Source organism: Gallus gallus, chromosome 12 (assembly GCF_016699485.2).
Source record: "Gallus gallus isolate bGalGal1 chromosome 12, bGalGal1.mat.broiler.GRCg7b, whole genome shotgun sequence".
NCBI classification, from domain to species: Eukaryota; Metazoa; Chordata; class Aves; order Galliformes; family Phasianidae; genus Gallus; species Gallus gallus.
Genome location: NC_052543.1, coordinates 16,805,452 through 16,819,944, shown reverse-complemented (window position 1 = coordinate 16,819,944; position 14,493 = coordinate 16,805,452). Strand labels below are relative to the sequence as shown.

At 37.8% G+C, this 14,493-nt stretch overlaps 1 protein-coding gene across 2 annotated transcripts in view; it reads left to right on the top strand.

Annotated features, from left to right (window-relative positions):
- PDZRN3 (PDZ domain containing ring finger 3) overlaps nucleotides 1-14,493 on the top strand; it is a 120,810-nt gene that overhangs the window by 93,268 nt on the left and 13,049 nt on the right. For both annotated transcript variants that reach the window (XM_414432.8, XM_015293224.4), the window contains 2 exons: nucleotides 11,385-11,635; nucleotides 14,071-14,158. In XM_414432.8, coding sequence (XP_414432.3) covers nucleotides 11,385-11,635; nucleotides 14,071-14,158 — 339 coding nt within the window. The remainder of the gene's footprint in view (nucleotides 1-11,384; nucleotides 11,636-14,070; nucleotides 14,159-14,493) is intronic.

Genomic DNA, 14,493 nt, shown 5'->3' with positions numbered 1-14,493 from the left:
GCTTGGTCACACACTCTGAGCAAGTTAGGAAGACACAGGCAGTGATTGATGCTCGGAAGGTTTTGTCTCTGCTCACAAGTACGTATAGATACTTTCTGTGCCATGCATTCATTCATTGCTGAGTCTGCTTCCTGCCAATATAAGTTTATGTCCTGTTCTTTTACCTTCAGGTGCAGGAATATCAGCTAACAAATAGCTAGAATTGATAGCAGATGAAAACTAATACTCTACAGATCTTTATACACCCAATTCTTCATATGGAGCAGCTGATAAGTTTTCAAAAAATGTGATAACACACCAACTTCTATTATAAAAATATCACTTCCTGTCTTTCTGCTCTTCTTTCTAACTGTATTGTTTATCTCTCTGAAATTTCTAACTCTGTTGCATCTGGAGTATGATTTTGACCAAAACAGTGGTGGCCAGGTTTTTAAGGGACTCTTACCTGATTTCTTGAAACAACCATCAGCAGAATACGGTTAAATAGGATAAATAGGAAATATCCAGATCTCTCAAATTGTACTTTACTACTTTGCCATTCCTAGTGCTGTTTAGAACACATGACAATTGCCAAGTGACACGAGGACTGGGGGGGTGACATTTCCCAGCACTGCCATGTGTTTGCTTGCCAGCAGAGGGTACTGCTCAGCATCGCAGGGCGGTGAAACCTTAGGCTCTTTGCTGTGCTGCTACCTGCATTTGATCACAGATACTGATGGCACTGACAACACAGTGAATAATATATGTGTTTTGTATGTTATGCTAATAGGAAAGCGATTAAATTTTAAAGACATAGTTTTGATCTAATTCCCACTCGCTTACCCAAAGGACAGACTGTTGCTTTGTGGAGGAAAAAATAACTTGTGAGAACAAATAGAAAGACATGCCTACTGTCATTTCTATTTATACTAACCCACTTCCACTTGCTAATCTGCTGCGCATGTGATGATGGGAAGAATTTCAGAAAAAGATTATCAGATTTCTTGGACATTGTTTCATACGGAGAACCGGCTTCACATGCTGCCTGCAACAGCAGAGTTGGTGCTCGTTCTGTTGCTGTGCTCTCAGCTCAGATCATGCCGTGGCTGTTGTGATTGTTACTTATTCCCCAGAGCCACCAAGTTTCCATGCAGTCTAGATTTGATGACTATCAGTGAATCTCATTCAGAAGTTCAACAACCAGAGCTACAAATTATTCACAATTTAATTGTTTACAAAGCATTTGCAATCTTTGATGTGAAATGAAGGAATCAGAAAACCTTTGCAACTTACTGACATCTCGTAACAGATGCAGTGTAGCGTTCCTTAAATACATGTCCTTAAAATCAGTCACAGGAACAGTCCTGGTGATACCTGAGCTGACTGAACTATCGGGTGCTGACTGCTGGTGCACGGCAGTCTGAAAGGGAGCTGGATTTAGTAATCAACCTGCAGTCTTGCAACCTTGTTTCTGCAGCAGAAGCAGCTCAGTGCACAGCAGCAGTAATTAATGCTGAGCATGAGAGTCCTTTGGGGAAACATGGTTGGAATACTCTCAGCTCCTGTAGAAGTGAAAGGTGTGTGTAATCCTATAAAACTAGGATTTCTAACATAGATCTGAATTCTTTAAGACCATAAACCCTGATTATTCCAGAATACAAATGATTATGAACATTATTTCAACAGCATACTACTTTCTCTCAAGATAGGTGGGAGGGAATTCTATGGCTTAGGGAGAATGTCCAGCTAATTAAATGTCACTATGACTATAAAAAAGCATCCTCATATAACTTGAGAGCAATCAGTAAAAATTTAACGGTAAGGGGTATGAAGCATCATTTTCATTAAAATACCAGGATATGAAAGGCAAAAGTTCTAAAAGTATGTTAGCAGTAATATCTCTTACAGTGGGTTTTATTTGGCATCATCCATGTAACCCTTATATTGTGTCATAAGCTGACAGTGCCATTCCTGAGAAAACTAAAAGAGGTTTTTTTCAAAGTCTGAGTTAGACCAAAATTTACATAATTTGGTTTTAGGAAATTTGGGCATTGTTACAAATAAATCCCCTTAACCTTATTTTTAGAAGGTTAATGGCTCTGAGGTGTAGGAATTCAGAAAACACTTGCAAGAATTAATAATAGTACATAACTGTACTTTCTCTATTAGGCCAAGAGCTTTAATGTGGCTGGGAAAATAATGCTTCAATAAAATACAATTCCAGAAGGTCTGGTTCATCTGGCTCCGTAAGTCCTCATAACAGAGAGCACAAAGAGGATCAAATATACCAGGGCTCAGGCTTTATCCCTTCCTCATCCATAGATAATTCAAAGAGATCCTCTTCATTAAGGGCTTTGGCATATTGCCTACAATTTCTTTTTGGGCTGCTGTGAGCTTAATGATGCAGAACAATGGTCTTCCCTCTTGTTGAACACATACCTTATTGTACCTTTAATCACATAATAAAAAGCAAATTAAGACACCTAGTCATTAAAGGCTATTGTAGCTGTGCATATCAATGCTTTGCACTACAAATACAAAGGGGACTGTGGCAGCTTGAAATCTTGATGCTGAACAGTGTCACTGGTGATAAGCATGCTTGGGGCAGCAACATGGTGCATATACCATAGATATATCCTGAGGTTCACTTCCCAGTTGCACATAGCATATGAAATGAAGTAATTATATGCTATTAGAGTTCGGGTTTCAATTTATATGGACATTTTCTCCAGAATATTTTTGTTGGTGAAAATAGAGGGACAAAACAAAAGAGTTTTCTTAAGGGTAAAATCATAAAATGGGGAAGATGTTGCAGGCCAGTTTTCTTTTCTCAATGTCTGTAGCTCCTGTACAAACAACAGCAGAAATATGGGCTCTTCCTTTTGTAGGGAAATACTTTGGGGAACAAAAAGTAATCTCCATTGAAGGAAACTTAAAGAAGAATATACCATCTGAAGCACGGCTTTTGAGTTTGTAAAATAAAACAAAGATTAGGACCTCAGTTTTTTAACTACCTATCTCACTCTAAGCACACATTTACACTCATTTGGAAAGGTAAGTACTTCCTCAATAGACATCTAAAATTCCAAGAGTAATAACACAGGATTTTATATCAAATGACTCTCACTGTACAGGCAACGTTCAGAGCTGTTCCCTGGGATTCAAGATGATGGAGTTCATCTGCTTCCCATGGTAGAAATATATCGTAACAACAACCCATCAAAACCTATACTTCAAGATGAGAAATTGTGGTTTAAGCCAGAATGGAGACAGAACAAGGACAGAAACACTGGCAGGAAACAAGATCTCATTGCCACTGCCCTTGCTTCAGATGATCTGAGGGCTGATGACTTCTACCTCTCTGACTGTTGAGCTGGCACCTCTCGCATAAAACAAACAGTTGATGCAATGACCTTGTAGCGTTTTCAGAACCTGAAAGCTCTGTCCACATGCTCTTTGCCAGACGCATTTCTCAGAGAAGTATAACAACAGCAATGGTAAAAACAATAGTGGGCAAACTGGATTCATCCTTTAAACTAGATTAAGATATTATGTGGCTAAAGTAATATAAACACCAAGGTTAGCATACAAATTGCTGTGCTAATGAGAAGATGGTAGTGATGAGGAAGTAGCTGACACTATATTTCAACTTCCAGCAGCAGCTCATGCAAGGAGACTGATACACATGCTAGTTGCACTGAGCTGATCTCTGATATGCCTCCCTTGTCATTAGAATCCTATTCACATATTTAGAATTACAAAAAATAAAGCAATCAGTGTTAACAAAGGCTGATTCAAGGACACAGACTGACTAGATTTAAACATTTCTTAGTAATGATGTTATCGCAAATCAGGGCCAAATCAGGACTTGCCAAAACAAAAATCCATCTCAAAAAGAATTTTCTAATCAAAGCTGTAAGGCTTGGGAAAGAAAAATAATTATGTATATATGTGTATATGCTTTTCACACCATCAAATTTAATTGGGCAGCCAGAGAATTAGTTAGTCTGCATTTCAGGAGTTTTCAGTGTTAAGACTGAACTGGTTGTACCAATTATAGTAAACTAGTCTACTTGATATACAGTGTATGGCTTCAAATACACTGTATGTACACTTTCTGTGCTGAAGCTGAAATTAAGAATACTGTTGAAGTCATATTCTGTCACTTTGCTACCATTAAACTTGACCTCAATAACAGTTGTGAACCTATCGCACTTACTTCAAAGTAGGCATGTGTTTGCTTAAACAAGACGTTAATTCCAAGGGCTTTGTTCTAGACAGGGTTTTCCACTGCTGAATTAGTTCAGCTGTAGAAAAACTCTGCTTGACATACTGGAGACTCATAATCTTCAGAAAACTGCCCTTTAATGATTGTGGCGCCTGTCTGTGGCTCAGAAGGCCCCTTTCTTAATTAGGCATTTACCAGAAACTGGCAATTGAAATTTTCCTCTTCACTTGACAATGAATAATGTAATGCCTCTGTTAGAATTTCTCTGAAGATACTCTTTATTGCATGTGAGAGAGATATTTTGGTCATTAACAGAACATAAACAAGTTGTGATATGAAATAAACAAAATGCCTTGTGGTTACTTGCAGTATAAATTGATAACTTGACCTACTGTGTACCTGAAATATCTTACTGCTTCATAGTCTTCCTAAAATCTGCAATGCCTTTTCTCTTTACATTTAGCAGATATATTGATTGACCATAGCATAGCTCTATTTTTTTTTAATTATTATTTTAAGTGATAAATGATTGAAAAGACAGGTTTTGTAATGCTTTGCACTTATACATCTGTTTAATGCTATGAAGCAGGTGGCAAGAAATCACAAGGGAGAAGGCACTAGGGACAATCACTCTGCTTTACTGTCACATGTCAGACATGGGCTGAGAAAAAGAAAACATATGGACTAATGAAAAAGTGCAGATTTAATAAATGTGTTTTGTTGTGTTCATTAATAATGAAACAAAAGGTCATGCTTCATTTTCACTAGAACAGTACAACTCTACACTTTGACATAAATTGGATTGTTTCTTTCAGAGGCTAGGTAGGTAAATGTAAGCAGATCCAGCTAGTCCTCCTGAACCAGTTAGGAATTTGACAGGAGGGTGGAAGAGTAAATAATAGATAACAATACATACAATTCACTGTATACAAACAGCACTTCAATATTCACTAAACAGTGACTATGGAAGCAAGCCTTCCTACTAATTCAATATAGCTTTAGGTAAAAAGCTAGAGACTCATCTAATAGAAAAACTGAAGCATCACAGTATAGTTTCTATTGCTTGATTCAACCCAATGATAATTCTGGGTGTGATCTTGTTGTAGATGATGAGACACACTCTCCACTGGCACAGGAACTAGGCACTTCCTAATTTCATTTCTAAGTGATGAAATTTCTTCTGGCTTTATCCTGAAACAATACCTTAGATGGATTCAGTAGACTTTCCAAACACTGCCTTCAGACCCCTCAGGAACTCTTGAAAAATAAAATGCTTCATAGAAAAACTAATTGTACAATCAGACTAAAACAATATTTTGTTTTTGTGTTTTCATGGACTGTACGCACTTACACACAGAATTAGGTCCGACAGTATCATTTTTGAGAAACTGAACATGCATACATTAAAAAATCACAGTTGATAAGAAAGCCTTTTTTAATTTAGAAGGTTTGCTCATAGAGTGCAACATAGGCTCTTGTACATAACCTTACTGTGTCTGTATAACTGCTATCTATTTTAGCCAACTAAAGGAAAATTAAGGGTTTTTTGTTTTGTTTTGTTTTGTTTTTTAACACAAATAGCACATTGGAAATTGTAGGACATGTTCAAGCAGCATGGGCTGAAAGGGCAGAGGTGAGGTGGTGACGAGGCTTCTACCCACGCTACAGCTTCTAAGGTTTGTGTTCTGCAGCTGACAGCGCTGCTCTGCTTCTGGAAGCAGGTGGCACAAGATCACAAGGTGCAGACACCTGATATCAGGTAGCTACTGAAAGAGCAGGCTCCCAGCTGAACCGGTTGGATCTGCTACTGCTGCTGGATTCCCAAATAGCAACACTGGAGATTTTTTTCCATCTCTTCCTGACAGCAACTTCAATAACCTTCTTCAAGATAGATATCTTCTGAGCTAACCTGCACTGCTCTTTCCCCATCTTACATTAAGGGGACATTTGTGAAAGAAGGGAGGGGAGTGGGAAGATGGACTCAAAAGCTGCAAATGGCAAGCAACAGTCCAGAAATGGGAATGGGTGTGTTGTGAAGTAACATCACTGCAGAAGCATTGTTCTTCAAAATATTTGCTAGTTTTCCATACACAGGCAAATCTAGAAAATGAGAGACAGTGAGTAATTGCAGTTTCTGGATTATTCTCATTAGCAATTCATAATTATTTATGGCTGTTGTTTGTACCTCACTCATAAATGTAATTGATTGGTTCCCTTGGGTCATGCAACTGAGATGGCAGAAAGAGTCATTAAAAAAGGAAGACTGGTAAACTTGTCTAGTTTTATACTGACCGAGGTTATTAAGCCACGAGAAGATATGCAAAAGATTGTCATTTTAATACTGACAAAATATGTAGAAGTATTTCTGCCCTTACTTAAAATCATTTTACAAGATAAATGCACATTTAAGAAGATACTCCAAGTGTACTCTGTGTAAGTGTTCAGAGAAAGTGTAAGAGTTTCAGAAGCCTCAGCATTGATGTAAAACAGTTTTCATTGAAGCAAATGATAAAACAGGAGCAGAGCCTGAGAATCCAGCCAGAAGCAGGTACATTTCAGTATGCAGTGTACAGTGCTGGTGGTGTATTGTCAATACATAAATGAGCTAATTGCTAATAGAATAAAAATTCCTTTATTTCAGTGGTCTTTTTACCAAGATTTTCTCTTTGGAAGTTAATGGTTTCAAGAACAAATGTACTCTCAAGAAAAGAATTTTTCTTTGGCCTTAACTATTTTGTCATGGACGGCTCACAAGGCAGAAGGAAATGCACACACACGGAAACAGTCCATTACTAAACAATACTGTTCTTTTTTCTAAAACGTATAAGAGAGAGAGAGAGACTGTCCATATGAGGGAAATAAAAGAGGGATTAGATGGAGTTGCAAGAAGAATTAACCTATATTTTGAACCTTCTTTCTCCAGTTCCTGAGGAAAAGGTTTAGAAAACAGGCTTTTTGCTGCTCTAGTTTCTATAAAATCTTTAAAGTTCTGCTGCTTTTTTGTAATATGCAGACGTCTTAAGAACTTGCTAAAGAAGTGAATCAGACCATAAAGAGTGTTTTAAATGGAGCACAGACGTCTGTAGTCTGACAGAACTAACGTTTTTATAGTGCACTTCCCAAGGATTTGCATGCATTTCTACAAAGAAGAGCCTCTTACTCATTCTTAAGCAAAAAAGTTTTCTTCTGTGACATTTGTGAAGCAGAGAACCAACAAGCTGTACAACGCATACAAATGTTTACCATTCATGATATAAAACCCATATAAATCAGTCTAACTTGATAGAAAGAAAAATAATTTTCTTTTACAGAAATCTTCTTGGTTTCTGTAGTATACTACCAAGACCCAAAAGACATCATGCATTATTTAAGTAGAAACAAAGTACAAAATATCTAAAGGACACATGGTAAACTCTTATGCTCAGGGATTTTTATGATGGCATAACTACATCAGTAGACAAAGGAAGAGTCACTGATGTCATCTATCTGAACTGCAGTTAAGGCCTTTGACACAGTCTCCCATAATACCCTTCTCCCTACATTGGGGACATAAGACAGTAGGATCAAGTGCACCTTCATCAGGTCTGCAGATGATGCCAAGCTGTGGGGTGTGGTCAACATGCCCAAGAGTCAGGATGCCATTCAGAGAGACCTAGGCAGGCTCCAGCAGCGAGCCCAGGTGAATGCCATGAGGTTCAGTAAATCCAAGTACAAGATTTTGCACCTGTGCTGTGGCCTCAATTCACAGAATTTATATCTGTGTCTCATGCTGTTGTTAACCCTCCTGTCTGGCTCCACCACACATTTCATCAAGATCCATTCTTTATGTTCTAGTTTAACTACAGCTTTCTCATATTCAGTTTAGTTCCAAAGCAAAGAAGGCACCAAAGCTGAGCATTTTAACATTTTAGTATTTATGTACATTAATGTATTCATCTTTTTTTTTTGCCATGAAAGATCCCATTGTATCTGTCACATGGCCTGTAAGGTTCTTAAGAAATTATGCATATTTGTAGGTTTTTGGCAGTCTTCTGAAGCATTCATATGAATGGATTTTTTTCTTTCTGCGTTATTCCAGATGTAACTATTTATAAAGAAGAATTTTGCTGAGTACAATTGAGCAGCATTAGGAATAAATTTTATGTTTGTACAGTCACTTTTTTTAACAAAGTGGAACTGTACAAATGTATTCATTGGCTTTTAAGCACTGGGAGTTTCTCAGTTGTGACAAATTTTCCAGATAGCAGGGAAACACTTTAATCAATGCGATGTATTGGATTACGTTTCAAAAGAAATCAGAATTAGCCTCACATACTAATTCCACATGGGCAACAGATTATTGAAATCAGCCCACTGTATTTTTTTCATAATTATTTTGTTAGTAGGAATAGAGTACCAACACCTGCTAACTTCCTGGACAAAAAAGCACATTGGCTATGTACACATAAGCAGACTTGAGGATTACTAGTTTTTATTACCCAAATGTAGTACTCCCTTCCTAATGTCTCTACACCAAGCAAGTGGTATTATTGTGCTGGAATAAGAAACAAAAATAATTAAAAAAACACGTAAATATAAACTATTCAATGCTCAGTATTTAGTGTAGAATGTGGCACTTTGCACTGTTTTTCTAAGGGCCTAACCTGGAGCAGTATAATTTCCCAACTGCAAATTGCTTTAAAGCATATCTTTCCATCATTGCTTCCTCTTCCATCATTCTCCATTTGGAATCTGAATGGTTAAGAGTGATAGCTCTGTGCAACCCATTAACTCTTATTTTGTTAGTACAGTTCTCAATAAATCAAATATAATAATGTGCACCATATTGCCTACAACTAACTGCAGATGGAAACAAAAACCTGCAGAGCTAAAAGGATTCTGCCCAGTGTGAATTAAGGAGTCAGTCTCTCATAAGAGATTCACAGGCTGACCAGAAACCATTCTGTGTGAGCGGCTTCTGGCCAGAGAATGTTGCCTAGTATGAAGAGGATACTGCCATACATCATAGAAATACTTGGAAATAACTCATGTAATAATAATTTCTGATACAACCCAACTACTGCCTTATTCCTACCTTATGTCAGTCTGATTTTGAAGTTTGAATATTTACATAGCAATCACATATGAAAGCACAAAGGGGACACCAGTCCACAGATTTGCAGCAATGAAGTTTCCTAAAGAATCTCAACAGACCTCTACTAAGATTCTTAGAATCCAGGTTACTTACAATACTAGGAAATAAACTGGAAAGTTATCCTTTGCGTGATTTTACCAGACTTTAACACAAAGACATGGAAAGCAGCTCACATAAAAAGTATTTTGCTCAAGAGTTATTCCAGCACATTTCTAGAAAAAATTATGCTTGCTGCAATTTTGGATTCTTTTATTTTGATGGCTCGCTATACTTAGTTGTACCAAAAGAATTCGGATGCACACCGTGAAATGTGCTACATTTAATTTGTGGCAAATAACAAATCTGGAACCATAATCAGCATTTCCTTTTTCCAGTGAAAACATTACACTGAACTTAATTTTACAGCTGTACAAATTGTTTTAAAGTAATCTGCTCAATTGGGCGAGTTAATGATATCTAACTTGACCGGGCCAAACTTTACATGCTATGCATTAGTGTGAGCAATTGTGGTCAATACAACTGTTTGAGGAATGCAAATGCAGAGCTAACATCTTCCATTCTCAGCTGGCTTTACAAAAAAGCTGGTCTCTTTGCTTCTCTAAGATAAAGCAAAGATGACAGCGTAATAAGTGTTACGGGTACAAGGTAATTCAGAAGGAATTCAGCCCTTTCAATCGATTCTGCACTGAAGTTAACCCTCTTTATTATTGGCCAGCTTTTTGCTGCAAGCAATACTTGAAGTATGGGCTCAATTCAGTTACTGCACTGAGTGATGGTACTCCGTAAGCTGCCCCACTTACTGTAGAGGGACTAAACATGGCAGATCACAGTATGAACTAAGTGCTATCTGATACACACAAAGACAGCAGAATCTGGAGATTTATTTTAGTGTTTTAAATCATATTCAAGAAACTACTATGGCATAGTCACCACATTAACACATTTCAGCACATTTATGGAAATAACTAAATGACAAAGAGGTACCCACTGTCAATACCTGGCTCTGTATTTATGCCCACTGGTTTTATTCCTTGGAAAAAATATGCTACTCTTGGGCATGAGAAACCCAGCATCTCCATGCAGAAGGCAGGAGTTTCCACTGTGCAACCCTCACATCTGATAGATACAGCAACGTAGTTTATCAAGTGAATAGTTTCTGGCTGGAAAGAGAACAACGTAAGACATTATTCATAAAGGTGAGGATTGCTATGATAGGGGTCCTCACTCTCTCTGCTAGGAGAGCTTTCAAATTTTGAATTGCATTTTGTGTCTGCATGTGAGCCAACACTTGCCTCAGACCAAAGAACGTAACAACAACTATATGAAAGTAGCATGGTGCTATGGGATTGTAATGTTATTATACAGCTTTCACTAAAATTGCTCCGGACAGCTTCTCTTTAATTCTTTCTTTAAATCTATGTTAAAATGACAACAGGTGGCAGGTTAAAAGATGGTAAAATCCTACTATTTCTGTAGCATAGCTCTTTGTGAATGAGCCCAGAGACCTTCCACATTTTCAGATGTCTCAACAGACAAGCCACACTTCCAAAGAAATCTCCATTTTAGTGTATGACCATCACGTCCCATCCGAAAAAGTATTTAACAAACGCTGATATACACTGATACCTAATTCTGTAGTAGCAATTTTTGTCCCACTAGTTCAGTGTCAAGGTTAAATGATTAAAAAACAAACAAACAAATGCATAAAAATTACAGGAGAATCAATAAGTTATTTTGTTTGAACGAGGGCTGAGAGATTTCTAATCTTCAAGAAATAAATGAGATGCTGGTTTGTACTTTAGTTCAGAGTGATCCCAATAAAATCTGCTAATTAAATTTAAAAGCAGAGCACAGGATTTGTAAAGTCACTCCAGTGACAGGTGAAAAAGAGAGATGCGTAACATTGCATAAATCATTCCTAGTACTTGCTATATGAGCATTTAGATGGAAACGGAGTCTTTTCCACTAACAGCCAGCAACAACAAAGCTACCCTTCACTTTTCGACTGTTCCTTACACTGTTTTGCTTTCTTTTCTCCCACAGGTCAATGGAAAGGATTTATCTAAAGCAACACATGAGCAGGCAGTGGAAGCATTCAAAACAGCCAAGGAGCCCATCGTGGTGCAGGTCCTGAGGAGAACTCCACGCACCAAAATCTTCACTGCTCCCGAGTCTCAGCTGGTGGATGTGGGCACTCAGACAGATATCACTTTTGAACACATCATGGCTCTAAGCAAGATGGGCTCGCCTACCCCACCCGTCTCAGTGCTGGACCCATACCTCCTACCCGAAGAGTAAGTAACTGTTCGTGAAGCACGAACCTTGTATTCCTTAATACAAGGAAAATCCTTGTATTCCTTAACGTGGCACGTTAGAAGTAGTTCACAAACATAGCTTTATTTGCTGGTGGTTGTGTGCTCCCAGATATAGCCAAGATTCATACAACATTGATTCATAATTCAAAACACTTTCACTTTCTCTACACATTACCAAGGTATTACTCACATGAGTAATGCCACCAAGTCACAATACAGCCTCATAAAGCTCATTTTTTTTGGTGTTTGATGGATAAAGTTATTGCTTCTTGTAATTCCTCTCATTGCCTCTTTGGGTTGCTTATGTTTTAACTTTATTTTTTATGGCTGCCATAAATTGTATAATGCTAAGAGTCACTACATTCTGTTCCAGTGTATTAATTACTTTATTATAACACTGCAGCGATGTTACTCAAATAAATTATTTTCTAGGACTAAAATTACTTACCAGTGCTGTCATGGATGTTTTAGAATCAAATTTTAATTATTGTTAATGGTAGCTTGATGTTTTGTACGTACAAATAAAAATGACAATTATCTCCTGGTGCACACACACCACGCCCTCACATGCTGTTCAAGAGGAAAAGAGCTCCCCAAGGAGTCCATGCAAATTGCCTGTCGTCTTGACACATACCTCCCCAATGGAAAAAGTAATTGAAATGTTTCGAATGTCTCGGTTGTTGTGTTGTCTCAGACTGTGATCTGATCAGTCCACAACAATACCAGATTCTGAGATAACCCTGTATGGGGTGAGAAGCAGTACCAGCATGCCCATGTCCTGTCTGTGCAGTATGGCTCTGAACAGGAACTCCATTGAGAGCCTGAGTGGTGAGCACAGCACACAGACACACCTAGCACACCTCTCCAGACAGCTCTGTCAGCACTCCTAGCAAGTAGTTTGACTACAGACAGGCACCAATCTTGTACAGCTCCAAAGTGACTTGTATGGCATGCTAACACCCACATGCTCAGCCAGGAACTGGTCTTCAATGTGCAATGTCTGTTCCTTTTGTGGCTCTCAGTGCTGATTACGTAAAAGATGGTTCAGTCAAATATTACTGCATTGCTACCTATTATCATACATTGAAAATTCAAGCACAGCTGCATGTTTTAGCATAAATGCTTGACAAAGCTAGACTTGAGCTTGTATGAAGAGAACAGGAAATAGGGATTAGAGCACCGTGGAGAGGTCACATGTTCCTAGGGCACCTCCCAAATGTATTTGCAAGAGGGGCTTTCAGTACCTCAGTCAACTACCTGCCACTTTCCAACTGCAAAACCAAACACGGTAGAAACATGGCAAAGATTAATTCATGAAAATTCTGTTGAAATGTGCCTACATAATGCCAACTCAGTCCTGCCAAGTAGCATCATTGCCCCTCAATCATTAGGCACAGGTTCCAACTGCTGGACTTACTTTGAGGTCTAGATGTTGGTCTTAACCATGTAGCCTGCCTCACTGCTATCCTGCATACAAGGGCAGTCAGACTGCTATTAAACTATGCTGTTATCCAGTGTGTGCAAGCAAAGAGTAACACAAGTTAATGAGGATGTCCTTTATGCTTCCTTAATACTTCCTGTAATTTTTCCAAATTCCATTCAAATGAATATAGCCTGTGTTTAGTGAATTGGGTAACTTAACCAGTTAGCAGATGCTGTTATTTAAATGCTATCACACATACATAGAAATATGTATCTAGTTAAGAGAATTAAAAGGAGAAATAAAATTGCAGCATATAAAAGAGTGATTGCAAAGGAATAATACTGCTTAAACTTACCGTGTAGACAGCAAAGCTGTTGGAGAGCTCAATATGTAAAAAGCATGCCAATAGTGGATGGCAGTATGAATAGAGTGGTGCATATTTAAATGGCATTTAAATCACTATGCACAGCCTGTTGTATTCAAGTCAATCAACAAAATGTTGTTGATTTAAATCAAAGTAGTCGAGTGGCAAATTATTTTTAAAATACTTAATACTATTTTCTGTCCTCAAGGCAAAGAAAAACTACCAAGGAAGTAGGCAAGGATGATTTTATGTAAGTCTCTGCAAATAACCTGAGCTCATGAGTAAATAATCCAGTGTTTCTTCCTACTTTGCCACCATTCTCTCTGTATTTTTCTCCAGGTCAGCCATACATTTGAGGAAAAGTCACTAATCAAACATTAAGACTTTTTACAAATCTCATTCATCATCATGTGTCAAATGTTTTAGATGCTTCTTACCGTATATGTAATGTACTGTCTAATAAATTTACTGGTATAAATGGTAGAGTGTATATAATTAACTGTGTGTATCTTCATGGTTTGGTTGTTAGCCTGTTGTGTTTCATGATGACTTGGTATAAGCTAGGAATGCATTGCTATGCTAACTATAGGACTGAGTGCTATTGTAACAGATATTTTTTTTCTCCAGTCATCCATCAGTACATGAATACTATGACCCAAATGACTACATGGGAGGAATCCATCAAGAAATGGACCGAGATGAGTTAGAATTGGAGGTACTGTTTAGTAACCAGTTCGTTTACTGAAAGCTTAACATGTGGATGTCATGGTCTTTATATCCTGTATAAAGTGAAAAGACCATTTCAAAGCAGTTATTTTTAATTACATTGCATCTTGGTTACTTTGCAGGTTGCAAACCTTACTGATACCTTTAGCAATATATTTAACAGTGTACCATGGAGTGATGAGCTAGATCTTTGTCTAATTAACATAAATACTGAATTCCTTAGTTCCATCAGGTAAATTCTCTGTAGCTATGTTGATTTAGACTTCCTAGAAATCTCAAAGATTTTTCAGGTTTGCTGAGTGGCAGGACCTATTCCACACAGTC